The sequence below is a fragment of the Tasmannia lanceolata genome, unplaced genomic scaffold (assembly GCF_043159265.1).
Source record: "Tasmannia lanceolata isolate RefF3 unplaced genomic scaffold, GAP_Taslan_0.1 ptg000005l, whole genome shotgun sequence".
Taxonomy (NCBI): Eukaryota; Viridiplantae; Streptophyta; class Magnoliopsida; order Canellales; family Winteraceae; genus Tasmannia; species Tasmannia lanceolata.
In genome coordinates, this window is record NW_027518682.1 from 12424956 (window position 1) to 12438470 (window position 13515).

At 38.3% G+C, this 13515-nt stretch overlaps 1 protein-coding gene across 3 annotated transcripts; it reads right to left on the reverse strand.

Annotated features, from left to right (window-relative positions):
- Positions 1-1248: 1248 nt before the first annotated feature.
- Positions 1249-11734, reverse strand: LOC143877521 (GABA transporter 1-like). Of its 3 annotated transcripts, none has more exons than XM_077379605.1 (7): positions 11278-11734; positions 5693-5923; positions 4566-4603; positions 3881-4067; positions 3675-3805; positions 2144-2377; positions 1249-1736 (listed from the first exon to the last, which is right to left on the reverse strand). In XM_077379605.1, exons 1-7 carry the CDS (start codon positions 11405-11407, stop codon positions 1356-1358), a joined length of 1332 nt encoding a protein of 443 aa, XP_077235720.1. In that variant the 5' UTR covers positions 11408-11734; the 3' UTR covers positions 1249-1355. The 3 variants fall into 3 exon arrangements, with proteins under 3 accessions (XP_077235720.1, XP_077235718.1, XP_077235717.1); XM_077379603.1 differs by having other exon boundaries at positions 4566-4636; XM_077379602.1 differs by having other exon boundaries at positions 4566-4663; positions 11278-11732.
- Positions 11735-13515: the final 1781 nt, after the last annotated feature.

Sequence of the window (13515 nt, forward strand, 5' to 3'; positions counted from 1 at the left end):
CTAGATAATCTCAATCCCAAAGACTTGAAAACCCCCTTCCAAAACTCCAGCACCCTTAGCCAATTTTTTGGGACTTAATAAGCCATTCGGAAATTAGTAACCCCATTTTGATATTAGATAACCCCAATCCCAAAGACTTAAAACCCCCTTCCAAAACTCCAGTACCCATGGCCAATTTTCAGGGACTTGATAAGCCCATTCGGAAATTGGTAACCCCATTTTTATACTAGATAACCCCAATCACAAAGACTTGAAAACCCCCTTCCAAAACTCCAGTACCCTCGGCCAATTTTCAGGGACTTGATAAGCCCATTCGGAAATTGGTAACCCCATTTTTGATACTAGATAACCCCAATCCCAGAGACTTGAAAACCCCCTTCTAAAACTCCAGTACCCTCGGCCAATTTTCAGGCACTTGATAGGCCCATTCGGAAATTGGTAACCCTACTTTTGAGAGTTGCTAACCCTCTTCTAGAGAGTTGATAAACCCCTTCTGCTACGAAACCCCTTTCCTATAGCAACTCTTCTAATGACATTACAATTCTGCTCATGATAGAAATAATAAAAGAAATGGATTTTGTATTCATTAAATGTGCTTCATGTATTACATCCCAATTCGTGAATTACAAAAAAAAACTAAATACATCAAAAAATTTGTAGCCATCCATTCATGTATTACCTCAAAATTTTCTTATACAACCACTTGTCTTCCAAAAAGTGAGTGAAGCCATCCATGCATTATCTCCAGAACACACCCTAAAATATAAACCACTTAAATCCTAAACAAGATAAATCAGAAACAGAGGAATGTAAAATAGTGCAAAACCTTAAAAAAAAAAAAAAAACAAAGCCTAGATACAGAGAGATAGATGGTAAGAACTCAACTTTCAAGTTCAGGACTTGCCAGCAACAATGGTGGCTGAACAAGGAGGAAGATAACTAGTAGGGTAAAAAATAAAAAAAAAGGTGAAAATGAAAAAGTAAAAGAAGAGGGAAGAATGAAAAAACAAGGTGAAAATGTGTTGTAAATGCCAAAGGGCATTTTCGTCAAGTTTTTACTGACGAGACCTCTTTTGTCCCTCTTTGGTAATTTCTGAAAAGCATGGGTCCTGTTGATAATTCCGTCTAATCTTTGTCTCTCATTGGTAATTGTTCCTTTTTTTAATATATGTTACCTTTGAAAAAAGACGGATTGGTTGATTGAGGACTATGAATGGAGTAGGCAAAAGTCTCCTTGAAGAAGCTATGTAAATCATAATTAAGATTGCATTACTATCTAATCCATACCCGAAACAGAACACACTCACACACCAACATACCAACATTTGGATTATTGTGTTGATTGTCAATTGTTCTTATACATTAGCAAAGAGGCGATATGTTTTCGCATCTAGAATTACTTGTCGAACTGAAGAAACTGCTCCAATTACACCTACAACTGAAAACACTGAAGCAATTGTGATGTTAACCCAGAAAATTAGACTCCGTTTCGATGGCTTGAAGGTCACATTATAGAACACCACAGGCAAAACAAAGTCAAGAGGCATGATACCAAAAGCTCCAATCACAGCACTTATGTCTCCAAAGAAAGGAAACATTGCAGCGAGAATTGTGGCTACAACAACTGAAAATGATCGGGAAATCAACCTAGGAACGACATTGCGAATAGAGAACTCACTCTTCTTTGGGTCGGCGAACTTCCGTTCAAACACCACGTTTGTTGGTTGCAAGTAAACCTGAATCAAGCAATGGAATTGGTGAAAATTAGCTTCAGGAATTATTGAGATTAATTGCTAATTGAAGGAGGTCAGTCCGTATAGGCCACGGAACAAAAAAATTGTATTGATTGGATGTTTCTAACTGCCTGAATAGTGGGCTTTTGCCCCCTTGTATATGAACCATTGTTTTTTCTTTCAGTTGCAGGATTGTTAGACAATTCAGTACTTCTAATCAATCAGATGTTTTGCATTTTCACCCACTCTTGGGTGTAGTTGGCCACATTGGGTTAATTGGTGGTTAGTAGAAGTTAAATAGTATTTATTCTAACTTAGTTTTTTGTGGGAGAGGAGCCAGAAAAGAATGGAACATGTGAAACCATGTTCTCCATAAAAGGCGCTCAATGTGGGTTATTTTGTCTACTTACCACACCCACAATTGCCACTTGCAGTAGAGTGAAGACATTGGTCATGAAAAGAAACCATATAGGTACCAGAGGCTTCCCATCAATCAGTAAGTTGCCGAGAATGGTTCCATCTGCCAGATTACCAAACGCCCAGTAGCCCGCGATGGCGACACTGAAGAAAGTTACTGTTATCACCACATAACAGACACAAAGTCCCCTGAACATCTTCCCCTTGGTTGGAGGTGCTAGAGTAGCCTGCAAAAGAAATGGGTCAGTGCTATCCTTTATAAATTACCAACAGAAACAGAGCATACATTGAAAAAAGAAGAAGCAGATCATACATTGTGATGGAGAAGCCTCTTAAAGGGCACTCCCGTGTGAACAACATAGCCCAATAGTTTCCAGTAAATTAATGAATATTTAGTTGTTAGAAATTGAGTTCTCTTATCTGCTTAAATTAGATCACCAACTACTAGTAATTTTATTAGTTTTTTTGTTTTTGATTCAAATTTTATTTATTTTTGATACTTGAAGTTATGAAACAGTTAAGAGTATTTTCAAAATAAAATGGTTTTGAAAAGGTTTTCTAATGAGAGTGTTTCATTTGTAAAGTGGGTGCTTTTGAAAAGAGGGGACAATGCTTTGTGAGAATAGTCCCACATTGGAAACTACAAAAGTTGGAGAGGGGTATATAAAGTTTCTCCTACTTCTCACTATTGCTTTTTTGTACGATGGGTTTTGAAACGGTGGACCCACGCTGCGGCGTTTTTTGATACACGTTGCAAGGAGCGATTGGAGCACGGAGGTTTTACATAAACCAACAGTCAGTCCGGGATCGATCTCGGCCGTAGAATCACGGATGGGCGCGATCTAATGTTCAGATTTCATCCCGCTCTGATAAGGTGCCTTGAAAAGGTGCAATTCAAACAGAAAAGCCACCGGAAGCTCCATGAATAGAGCATAAACATGCCATTTACTATAACATACGAAAATCCTCCAAAGCAAGTTCACTCTCTTGAAAGCCTTTGAAAAATCATTCTTTACGTTTTTCCTCAAGATTCATTCTCGTATATTGTTATTTTGCAAAAACAGTCACTGCAGACTCACATACTTGTCTATTCCAAAGATGATTCGGGACTTGTCTCCGTTTATACAGAAAAATCCTCGTATATTGTTCTTCTGCAAAAACAGTCACTGCAGACTCACATAATTGTTTATTCCAAAGATGATTCGGGACTCCGTTTAGTAAAAAAACGTCAGCAAACATCTGGTGAAGGATTCACAGGGCTTCACTGTATCTTGGAGGTGAATTCGTAGTTCCTCTTGCACACTATTGGCGGGGGCAAATATCGCCTTGCAGCATCTCATTCCATTTCTTTTTTCCCACAATCTCCATCCACATTCTCCAACAGAAATAACTTGATCATCTGTTTCTGTTTCTTTTCATCTCTCACACCATATATATTGTCCCAAGAATTTATTGTGGGTGTCTCACAATGGATCATTTCTCACCGATATGAGGAATTTTAAAAGGGAAAGATGTTAAAAAAACCTGTATTTCTGGAATGATCCCACTCCCAAATGCTGTAGCAATGATGGCAAGAGCATTGAAGATACCAAACAAGCGATCTGTTGGGTCACCTTTTATGGAATAGTCCTTTGGTGATGCCTTTGAAGAGCTCCCTGTGAGAACATTATTCCATGAAAAGGCTAATAAATTACAAAAACAAAATGGAACCTTGCAATTTATTTCTTTACCTACGTAAATGGAACCAGCTGTGGCACAAGCACTGTAAGCTAGAGAGAGAAGCAAAGAGACGAGGTTGATGTGCCTTAGGGAGTGAAAAGATGGGATTTGAGCCAAAACCAGCATCAGAACTCCTAAGATGGCAACGAATTCGTAAAGCTTCATGGCTCCATTTGGGTTTGAGAGTAAGTAAATGGCCTACAAGATAGATCATTATCATCTTCCTCCTCAATCACCGTTAACCATGAGTTGAACTAATGTTTGAAATATTTGCCAATATGTATTTTTCCCACCCCCTTCGGTTTTTCTTTTGCTAAAAATGACTATTTTCAGGAAAAAGTCAGAGAAAAGAGACTGGAATATTATCACTTTAGGAAAAGACAAACTAAAGAGGGTGGAAATATTGGAAATTTCATTTCCCATAAATAGATGAGGCACAACATGTTTTCTAAGATAGATTAGAATATGTCTAGTTTATACTGATTTTTTTCAGTTTTTCTATAGTCTTTTAATGATAATCATTCAAAGATTTTAAACATTAATTTAAACAAAAATATTTTTATATAGTTTTTCAAAGATATTAATACTTCCATTGTTTCTTAATTTTTCGACAATTTATTTCCTTACTTACATTTTACTTTGCAGAAGTTTTCTTGTATTTAGCTTTCTAATCCAACACAAGAATAAGTCACTAACCTTCATGCTTTGTCCTCCTAAAAGAGTGCAAATGACAACTGCAGCATAGCATACTGCAAATTGAATTGGACCTACAAAATAACGGCCCCATTTGGGTCCTTCCAATCCACAAACATCATTAGTTTAATCCACATTATACATGTTTAAATCACCCAAACGTGGAGGGTTTGTGGATATTGGCCCATCTACGGTGAGTTCACCCACTCGATTAATGATCTAAATCACTAGGTATTGGGACATATGTATAACTGCTTGCTGGCTTAAGGATAAACGCCCTCTTCCACAGGCCAATCTGTTGAAGTATAAATGATTAAATAACACCAACTCCAACAGCTTAACCTATTGGAGTCATTGGTTGTTTCACATAATATCAGAGCTACAGGTTCTGGGTTCAAGACTCTCACTGAATGGCCCATCCCTTTTTTTTTTTTTAATTCAACTTTGATCTATGTTCCCATCCTACCTTATATCAAAAAAGGAAAAACATGTTTATTTCAACTCCTAGATATTAAAAGCCCATGTGTAAGGCCAACCCAAAAAAAAGGGGCCACAAGTGAGGGGGAGTGTCAAATAATACCAACTCCAACAGCTTAAGCTAAGGAGTAATTCGTTGATTCACACAAACATCATAAAATGGGGCTGTTCCCCATGGGGATAGATATCCTTGGATAAGTTGGTTTTTGGATCGGCTACTGGGTAATTTTTTCTTAAATAATACTTGGGATTGGCTACTAGCAGTGCAACTTGAGCTTGGTCAGGTTGAGCTGTGGCTAACAAATGAATTAGAATCAACCGAAACCTGACCTGATTCTATGGTAAAAGCTCAACCCAATTTCCCAAAAATTGAACAGAGTTGCACCCTCCTGGCTACCCTGTTTATATGGTATATACCTTAGAAAGCCTATCCAAGGATAAAATAAGTCCTATAGCATGATATCTGTTGGGTGTTCTACGCGAAAGCAACATATCCCACATTAGAAAAGTAATGGATGTGGAAGAGCTTATAAGAACTTGGCACCCTCCCCTTAACTGTTAGCTTTTAAGGGTGAGTTTTGCCCAGGTCCCAACACTCTCCACGTAGAAAACAGTCACAATCATTTAGCTACATAGGATCCTTTCCTAATTACCTAAAATATCATGGGCCATGTCCTTGAAGCGAAGATGGCGATGGCCAAGCTTGGCATGGTGTTCGAGGACGAGAGAGATGAGATTGTAAGAATAGAAGGTTACAAGTGCTCCCAAAGTCAGGCACACAACTCCGGCCACCCAACCCAGAAATGCAAATGCAAAGGGCAGGCTCAAAATTGGTGGGCCAGCAATTGAAGTTGTCAAGTGATAACTGCAGTGTAGCCATGAACCTGCAAAGCAGACATAGATTCACATTATGAGATGCTATGATTGAATGATTGGCATGATTTTTTAGGCCATAAGAGATCAAAAGCAATGCCTATCAAATGGATGGTTAAGATCAATCGATGGTGGGGCCGACTATGTACACACTGTTCCCTAGAGAGAGAGGGAGAGAGAGAAAGAGAGAGGCATCCTCCCCAAGAAATCCAAGCAAAATTCCACCTCTTTTATGGTTTTGGGCTTAGATATGATAAGGAGACAAGAGTGACACATCATCAGACATGCAATGAGTAGCCAGCCCATGAGATATCTATCGGAGTCTCCAGGGATTTCAATGCTATACTGGCAACCAAAAAGAGCTTTGATGATGTGGTGCCAAATGCCAAACAAAACCTGTTAGTCCTCCTGGCTATCGTGCAACCATACACACTCAAAGGGGTGGCCCAAGGAATAAAAGGGGGCGAATATAGCACTTACCAAAGGATCTCTTATTCATCACCCATTTATCAAGGGACTAGATTCAAGTGATTACAGCGGGATCAGATAGTGGACGATCTTGTGATGGCTAATAAAATATATTAGCCCGAACACTGTATGCTCAATTATTATCAATTTTACCATACCAAAAGTATATTTTCATAACTTTAAGTTTTGATTTCACGGGTTCACCCTTAACATATTTATGCCCACAAAGTCAACTTCCAACTTCACTGGCTTTAGCACGTTTCCATGCCTATCAATTTAAACCAGTTGCAGTCTCGTGCATCGAAGAAAAATTAGTATTCTAAAAAACTATCTATAACCCTCTCTCTACCTACAGACTTGCAAAAAAAAAAAAAAAAAATTTGTGTGTATCTATTCACAGAAGTCCAATAGGCATTACTCTCCATAAATATATCGTGTATCTAATCTATACACACAACTTCTATGTATCGTCTCTTTTAAGAGAGAGAAAAATATACACGACAGTTTTGTGTATAGACCTTTAATTTTAAGCGAAATTATCATTCCTAGATTTTAGCATCTTTTTTTCAAATCCAAAATAAGAAGCGTATTTTACTATTTTAGGAGATTTAATCTGGACATATATTATTTTAATCAATCCTTGATTTTTGGCGATATTTCCATTCCTTGATTTTAGGCGTTTTAAATTCTGGGTGCCACATCCCCTTAACACGTTTTTAAATTTCGTTATTAAGGTTACGTGTGATAGAGAAATACGGGTGAAACGGTGTGCCACATCTCCTTAATGCGTTATTAAATTTCGGAATGCAGTGGGGGTGACACGTGGCGCAGTCTCAGCTTCCCACATTCAGCTTCCTACATTCAGCTTTACTTAGCTGAATGTGAGAAGCTGAGGCTGCGCCACGTGTCACCCCCACTACATTCCGAAATTTAATAACGCATTAAGGGGGATGTGGCACACCGTTTCACACGTAACCTTAATAACGAAATTTAAAAACCTGTTAAGGGGATGTGGCACCCGGAATTTAAAATGCCTAAAATCAAGGAATGGAAAAATGGCCAAAAATCAAGGATTGATTAAGGCTAAAATCAAGGAATTGAAATATTACCTTAAATTAAGGGTCTATACGCAGAACTGGCTTGTATATTTTTCTGTCTCTTAAAAGAGACGATACATAGAAGTTGCGTGTATAGATTAGATACACGCTATATTTATAAAGAGTAGCCTATTGGACTTTTATGAATATACACACGAAATTATAAAAAAAAATTGCAATTCCGTAGAAAGAGAGAGGGTTATAGATAGTTTTTTAGAATACTAATTTTTCTTCGTCCCGTGCCACGTGTCAGCCCCTCCTTTATCCCGTTTTTTATAAAACAAGTTTTCAAAAGATCAAGTTCACGATTAGTCCCTAATCCTATGTATATAATTACCATCACCTCCACGTTTCCATTCAATCACATCACATTGCCAATAATATCCCTTTAAGTTAGCAGGTAAATCCACCAAATAATCCCTTTGTATCTATTCACCTCCACGTGTTCTTTAATTAGCCTGTAACATCCCTTTAATTTAGCAAATAAATCCTCTGAAAATCTCTACCTCTCTCTCAAAGTCTCACTCTCTCAAAACGCATGGCTTTTCGTCTCTCTCCACCATTTGAAACGGTAGCTTTTTTGGAATTCCAAACACACCCAAAAGCCATACATTCCAGTTCTAATCAATATACAATACGTACTTCTGCAGTTCCTATTTTTCATAGAACTCTTTCTCCTTTGTAATTTTGGGTTTGTGGTTTTCTCCATTTTCATTCCATTCCATTCTTTTGCTTCTCTTTACAGGTTACTTTACTTACTAATTTCTTCTTCTTTACAAGTTTAATCTGTAATGCGGACTTTTTGTCTCTCAATCTTCCACCTCCACTAAAAGACAGGTAAGAAAAGCCAATGGATGAGTGCTATTACTATTTAGGTGAAAAATTATTCGTATTTGGGTGAAAACAAGGATGGGTGCTGTTTCTTATTTTAGGTTTCGCACAGAATAATGAAAATTTGGAGGTTTGGATTGGTTTTTAAGAGAATGACTAAAAAATAAGTTCTCTGCGTTTCGATTGAGATAGAGTATGATTGTTTAGTAATTATCTTTCGTAAAAGGCAATTTCCGTTAAAATAGCCGCAGATAAGGCCAAAATGAGTGTAGAGTGACTTTCTTATTTAGGGTTTTTTAATAGAGGTAAGAGTGTTAGGTTCGTTGATGCTCTGTTATTGTAGAGAGATTAAAAGTAGAGCAGTGATAAATTCACCTCTTTTTTATTTTTATAATGCAGGTACATACCACACCGTAGGATGATCCAAACCGTCCATTAATGGGCCAGAATGTATACAGGTTGTTCCCAAAAAACATCTGTAGGATGATCTCATCCTGTACATGCCATCCACGGTGATAAATTCATCCCCTTCTATGATGAATTCACCCCCTTTTAAAAATAAAAAAAAATGGAGGTCCAGCCCACAGCACAAGATGATCCAAACGGTTCATTTAATGGGCCACAACACATATAGGTTGTGCCCCAAAAATCATTTCCATAGAATGAACTCTTCCTGTACATGCCATCCAGTTTTAATCATTGTTTGGAATGCCAATTTGTGTGTGTGTGTTATACACCCTTTCAGTAAATTTGCTGGAAAAGTTTGGAAAGGAAAGAAATATTTGTAAAATTAGATACTTTTTTACGGGCGCTGATATTCTCCCTGCCCCCCGCCCCTCCTCCTTGACGGCTGGCTAACGTATTCCCACCATTTGACCGGTCTCTCTCTCTCCACACACACACAACCCGCCCATACCAGACCATAGGATATTCCAAACCGTCCATTTGATGGGCCATAAACGTAAATAGGTTGTGTCCCAAAATATTTTTCCATAGGCCCTCCGATCTAAATAGAAACTACATCTTATGCAACCTCTATAGATTGTAGGGTTGTGATCATCCTACGGAAATGATTTTTGGAGCACAACCTATTTACATTGTGGCCCATCAAATGGACGGCTCGGATCATCCTATGGTATGGACGGTACATTTCATTTTCAAAATTATGGGTGGGGCCTAAATTGGTACGAACCACACCATAGGATGATCCAAACCATGGACGGCTCGGATCATCCTATGTTGTGGACGGTATGCTTCAATTTAAAAAATATCAGTGGGGCGATTGGGCCTTAATGTTAGTGTACGACCAACTCCGTAGGATTATCCAAACCATGGACGGCTTGGATCATCCTATGTTGTGGACGAGCCTTAATGTTACCGTACGACCACAGGATGATCCAAACCATTCATTTGATGGGCCAACCCTTTTGGGGGCACAATCCATTTACGTTATGGCCCATCAAATGGACGGCTCGGATCATCCTATGGTCTGGACGGTACACTTCATTTTCAAAAATATGGGTGGGGCCTAAATTGGGCCTTAATGTTACTGTACGAACCACACCATAGGAGGATCCAAACCATGGACAACTTGGATCATCCTATGTTGTGGACGGTACGCTTCAATTTGAAAAAAATTGATAGGGCCTACGATTGGGCCTTAATGTTACTGTACGACCAACTCAATAGGATTATCCAAACCATGGACGGCTTGGATCGTCCTATGTTGTGGACGGGCCTTAATGTTACTTTACGACCAACTCCAAAGAATGATCCAAACCATTCATTTGATGGGCCACAATGTAAATAGGTTGTGCCCCAAAAATCATTTCCATAGGATGATCACAACCCTACAATCTATAGAGGTTGCATAAGATGTAGTTTCTATTTAGATCGGAAGGCTAGGATCAGCCTATGGAAATGATATTTTGGGACGCAACCTATTTACGTTTATGGCCCGTCAAATGGACGGTTTGGATTATCCTACGGTGGTATGGGAGGGGCCAACGTTGTTTAAAGATGGGCTCATCATTCCACCAACGGTTTCTGTTGGGCCAACCAATTGTTCCTGTTGTGTGTGGAGAGAGAGAGACCGGTCAAATGGTGGGAAAGTGACATATCCTAACGTTTAACGTTAGCCAGCCGTCGAGAGGGGGGGGGGGGGGGGGGGAGTATATCAGCGCCCCTTTTTAACACACAAAAAAAGATAATTTGTACCAATCCTATTTAATCTTTATTTACAGGGACATTCAATTTATGATCATATCCCTCTAAATTAAATATTATTATATTCTTTTTCCCTCAAAATCATGAAAAGAAACAAATTCCCAAGGATAAAACTTCCATCGGAAATGTTTTTCCAGCCATCCAAAGAGGGCCATGTATTCAATACTTTCTACATCACCGAACGCATTCTTTGCTCTGCCGCAATGAAAAATTAAATAATTTAACAACGAAGTAGGGAAAAAATATTTTCTGTTCTCTCGTTGTTTTTTTTGCTTCATTGATTCCGGGTTCACTTTTTTATTTTTTGCTTCAATGATTCCGAGTTCACTTTGTTGTTGTAAATGAGGTTTCCGCTCTGGTTTCTGATATTAAAACAAAATCTTTGGTGTCCTTGGGATTAATACCTGTATTTTAGCCAAATAAACTGTTGAAACCTGCTATGTATGGTATTGTTAATATACAAAGGCACCGATTAAATTCCTTGAAAAACACTCCGAACGAAAGGATTTTAAGCGCTTTTTGAGAACCGCTGACAACCCTTTAAATACTACACGCCAAACAAGTGGAGCGCATGTTTATAAAAACACTCGGCGCAGATATCATTTCCCTTTAAACAATCTGTATTTTACTTGGAAAATAATATAAAAATAATAAGCATATTGAGATTATAAACAAGTGGTAAAAAAAGAAGTGGGTGATGATGATGATAATAAATAAATAAATAAATAAATAATAATAAGTACCTTTAGACTTGAGAACAAAGGAAGCTCCAGCATCGAGCTTTTCAGTGGCCAAAGGAGATGGCTCCAATTTTGCTTCCTCTTCCTCAACTCTGTGTTCCTGTGTCATGGTGTTTGGACGCTGAATACTCATCTCTTAGAAGAGAGAGAGAGAGAGAAAAAACCAATCTATGACAAAGATGATGCGATTTTAAACACCAACTGTAGACTTTTCCATCCATTTGATAACGACCACATAATAATTGTTGTAAAAGATTACTAGAACTTTTCTAAGCTAAAACCCTCCAAAATTGTTTTGAATCCCCAAAATCACACTGCATTGACTTTAAGTCAAGTTTGGCAACCATGAAAAATTATTCCATGAGGGGCCCAATTGTGAAATAGAAAGAGGGAGGGGGATAGACTTGAGAGTTGGGAGGACACAGGTGGACTCGAGTATTCCCTGTTTTTTCAGAGGCTTTTCTTTCTCCTCCCTCTCCTTGCATTTCTCACAAATAGCCCCACTAATATTTCATAGAATATTTTTTCATGGCTGCCAAGCATGCCCTTAGTATTTTTTATCCCTCCAGTGGACTTTGCTATGTTGCTTTCCAGGTAAAATGAGTGTAAAACAAATTTTACGAGACTATTTTGAAGTGAAAAAATGGATGTAAAATTTGTTTTAGGCCCATTTTACAAAGAAAGAAACGGGCATTCGTAAAAGAAAGAACAGATGAAAGACACCTAGAAAAAACTATATTTAGAAGGGAAAGATGATCGCGCACCTCACTTTATTAAAAGTACGGTATGGTCCGCACCATAGGATGATCCAAACTGTACATTAGATGAGCCACACCCTAAATAGGTTGTGCCCCGGAAATCATTTCCATAATCGGAGGGTTAGGATCAAACTATAGAAATAATTTTTGGGGCAAAACTTATTTAGTCTGTGGCCTATCTAAAGGACGGTTTGGATCATCCTACGGTGAGGGTCATACGGTACTTTTAATAAAGTGAGGAGTGCGATCATCAAAATACAGTAGTGCTGATAACACTTCCCTATTTGGAATAGATTGGGGCCCACTTTTGTCTCGTATGTGTGCTTGGATACATTGATCCAATACGCAATCGTAAGTCCAGCCAAATGCCATTAAGGAATGCCTTGGCCGCTTGTGTTTGTCATAAGATGATGCGAGGCCAATGAGATTGGCTTATCCGAAGCACGTGATCTTTCTAGCCATGTTTAGGATGAACATGGTGGGTCCCAATGAGTTTTTTAACATGGTGGGTCCCAATGATTTTTTTGGAAAGGCCTATTTACACTGAGACCAAATAAATGAACGGTTTGGATTTTCAAACAAGGTGGGTCCCAATGAGTTTTTAAAATAAATAAATGTTATATGGTCTGTACGTGGGTGCACATACTTGTTTAGAAAATAGAGTGGGACCTACCTTGTTCAAAGATTTAAATCATTTAGTTAACTGGTGTAGTGGTGTGGCTCAATGTAAATAGGCCATCCCAAAAATCAGTTTCTCTTCTTTTGGCTACACATAATAGGTAGGCCCCATTGTATATGGCATTTGCATCCGCAAGTAGTGCGTATAATTTTTTAAAAATATAGTGGACCCTACTTTGTTGGGATTTCCAATCCATTCATATGTTCGGCTCCAATGTGAGTAAGTCATGCCCCAAAAGTAATCTCTATTGGACAATCGTAACCAACTACATGCACATATGTACAGACCTCACATAACATGTGTTTATAAGAAAATCCATTGAGGGTCACCTTTTTTGAAGATCCAAACAGTTCATTTGTTGAGCCCCAGTATAAGATGTATTTATAAGAAGAGTTTTTATATGATGCCCGACCGTGAGATTTATAAGAAGAGTTTTTATATGATGCCCAAACAGTTCATTTGTTGACCCCCTTGTTACTTTGACGGTCGGACATCGTATAAAATCTATTATAAGAAAATTCATTGAGGGTCACCTTTTTTGAAGATCTAAACCGCTCATTTGTTGAGCCCCGATGTAAATGAGCGCATTTCTCAAAAAATAATCTCCATAGGATGCTCCTAACCCTCCGATCTGTTAACTGATGTACTTCACATTTGAAGAAATGAAGTGACCTGATTGCCACGTACACTGCAGCTGGGTGTCCCAGGTGATAAAAAGGGGCGCATTTATCATTTCCCTTTTGGTGTCGATTTAATTCAATTTGAATTCATTTTACCTAATTTCTATTTCTTTAACCTGTTTTT

What these genes read in the sequence shown, in the direction of transcription:
- LOC143877521 (XM_077379602.1), bottom strand. Translation starts at nt 11,407, where the DNA reads ATGAGTATTCAGCGTCCAAACACCATGACACAGGAACACAGAGTTGAG. An exon ending in CTTTGTTCTCAAGTCTAAAG is followed by an intron (nt 5,924 to 11,277) that starts GTACTTATTATT and finishes TCTGCTTTGCAG; the next exon opens with GTTCATGGCTACACTGCAGT. An exon ending in GGATCATTCCAGAAATACAG is followed by an intron (nt 2,378 to 3,674) that starts GTTTTTTTAACA and finishes TTTCTTTTGCAG; the next exon opens with GCTACTCTAGCACCTCCAAC.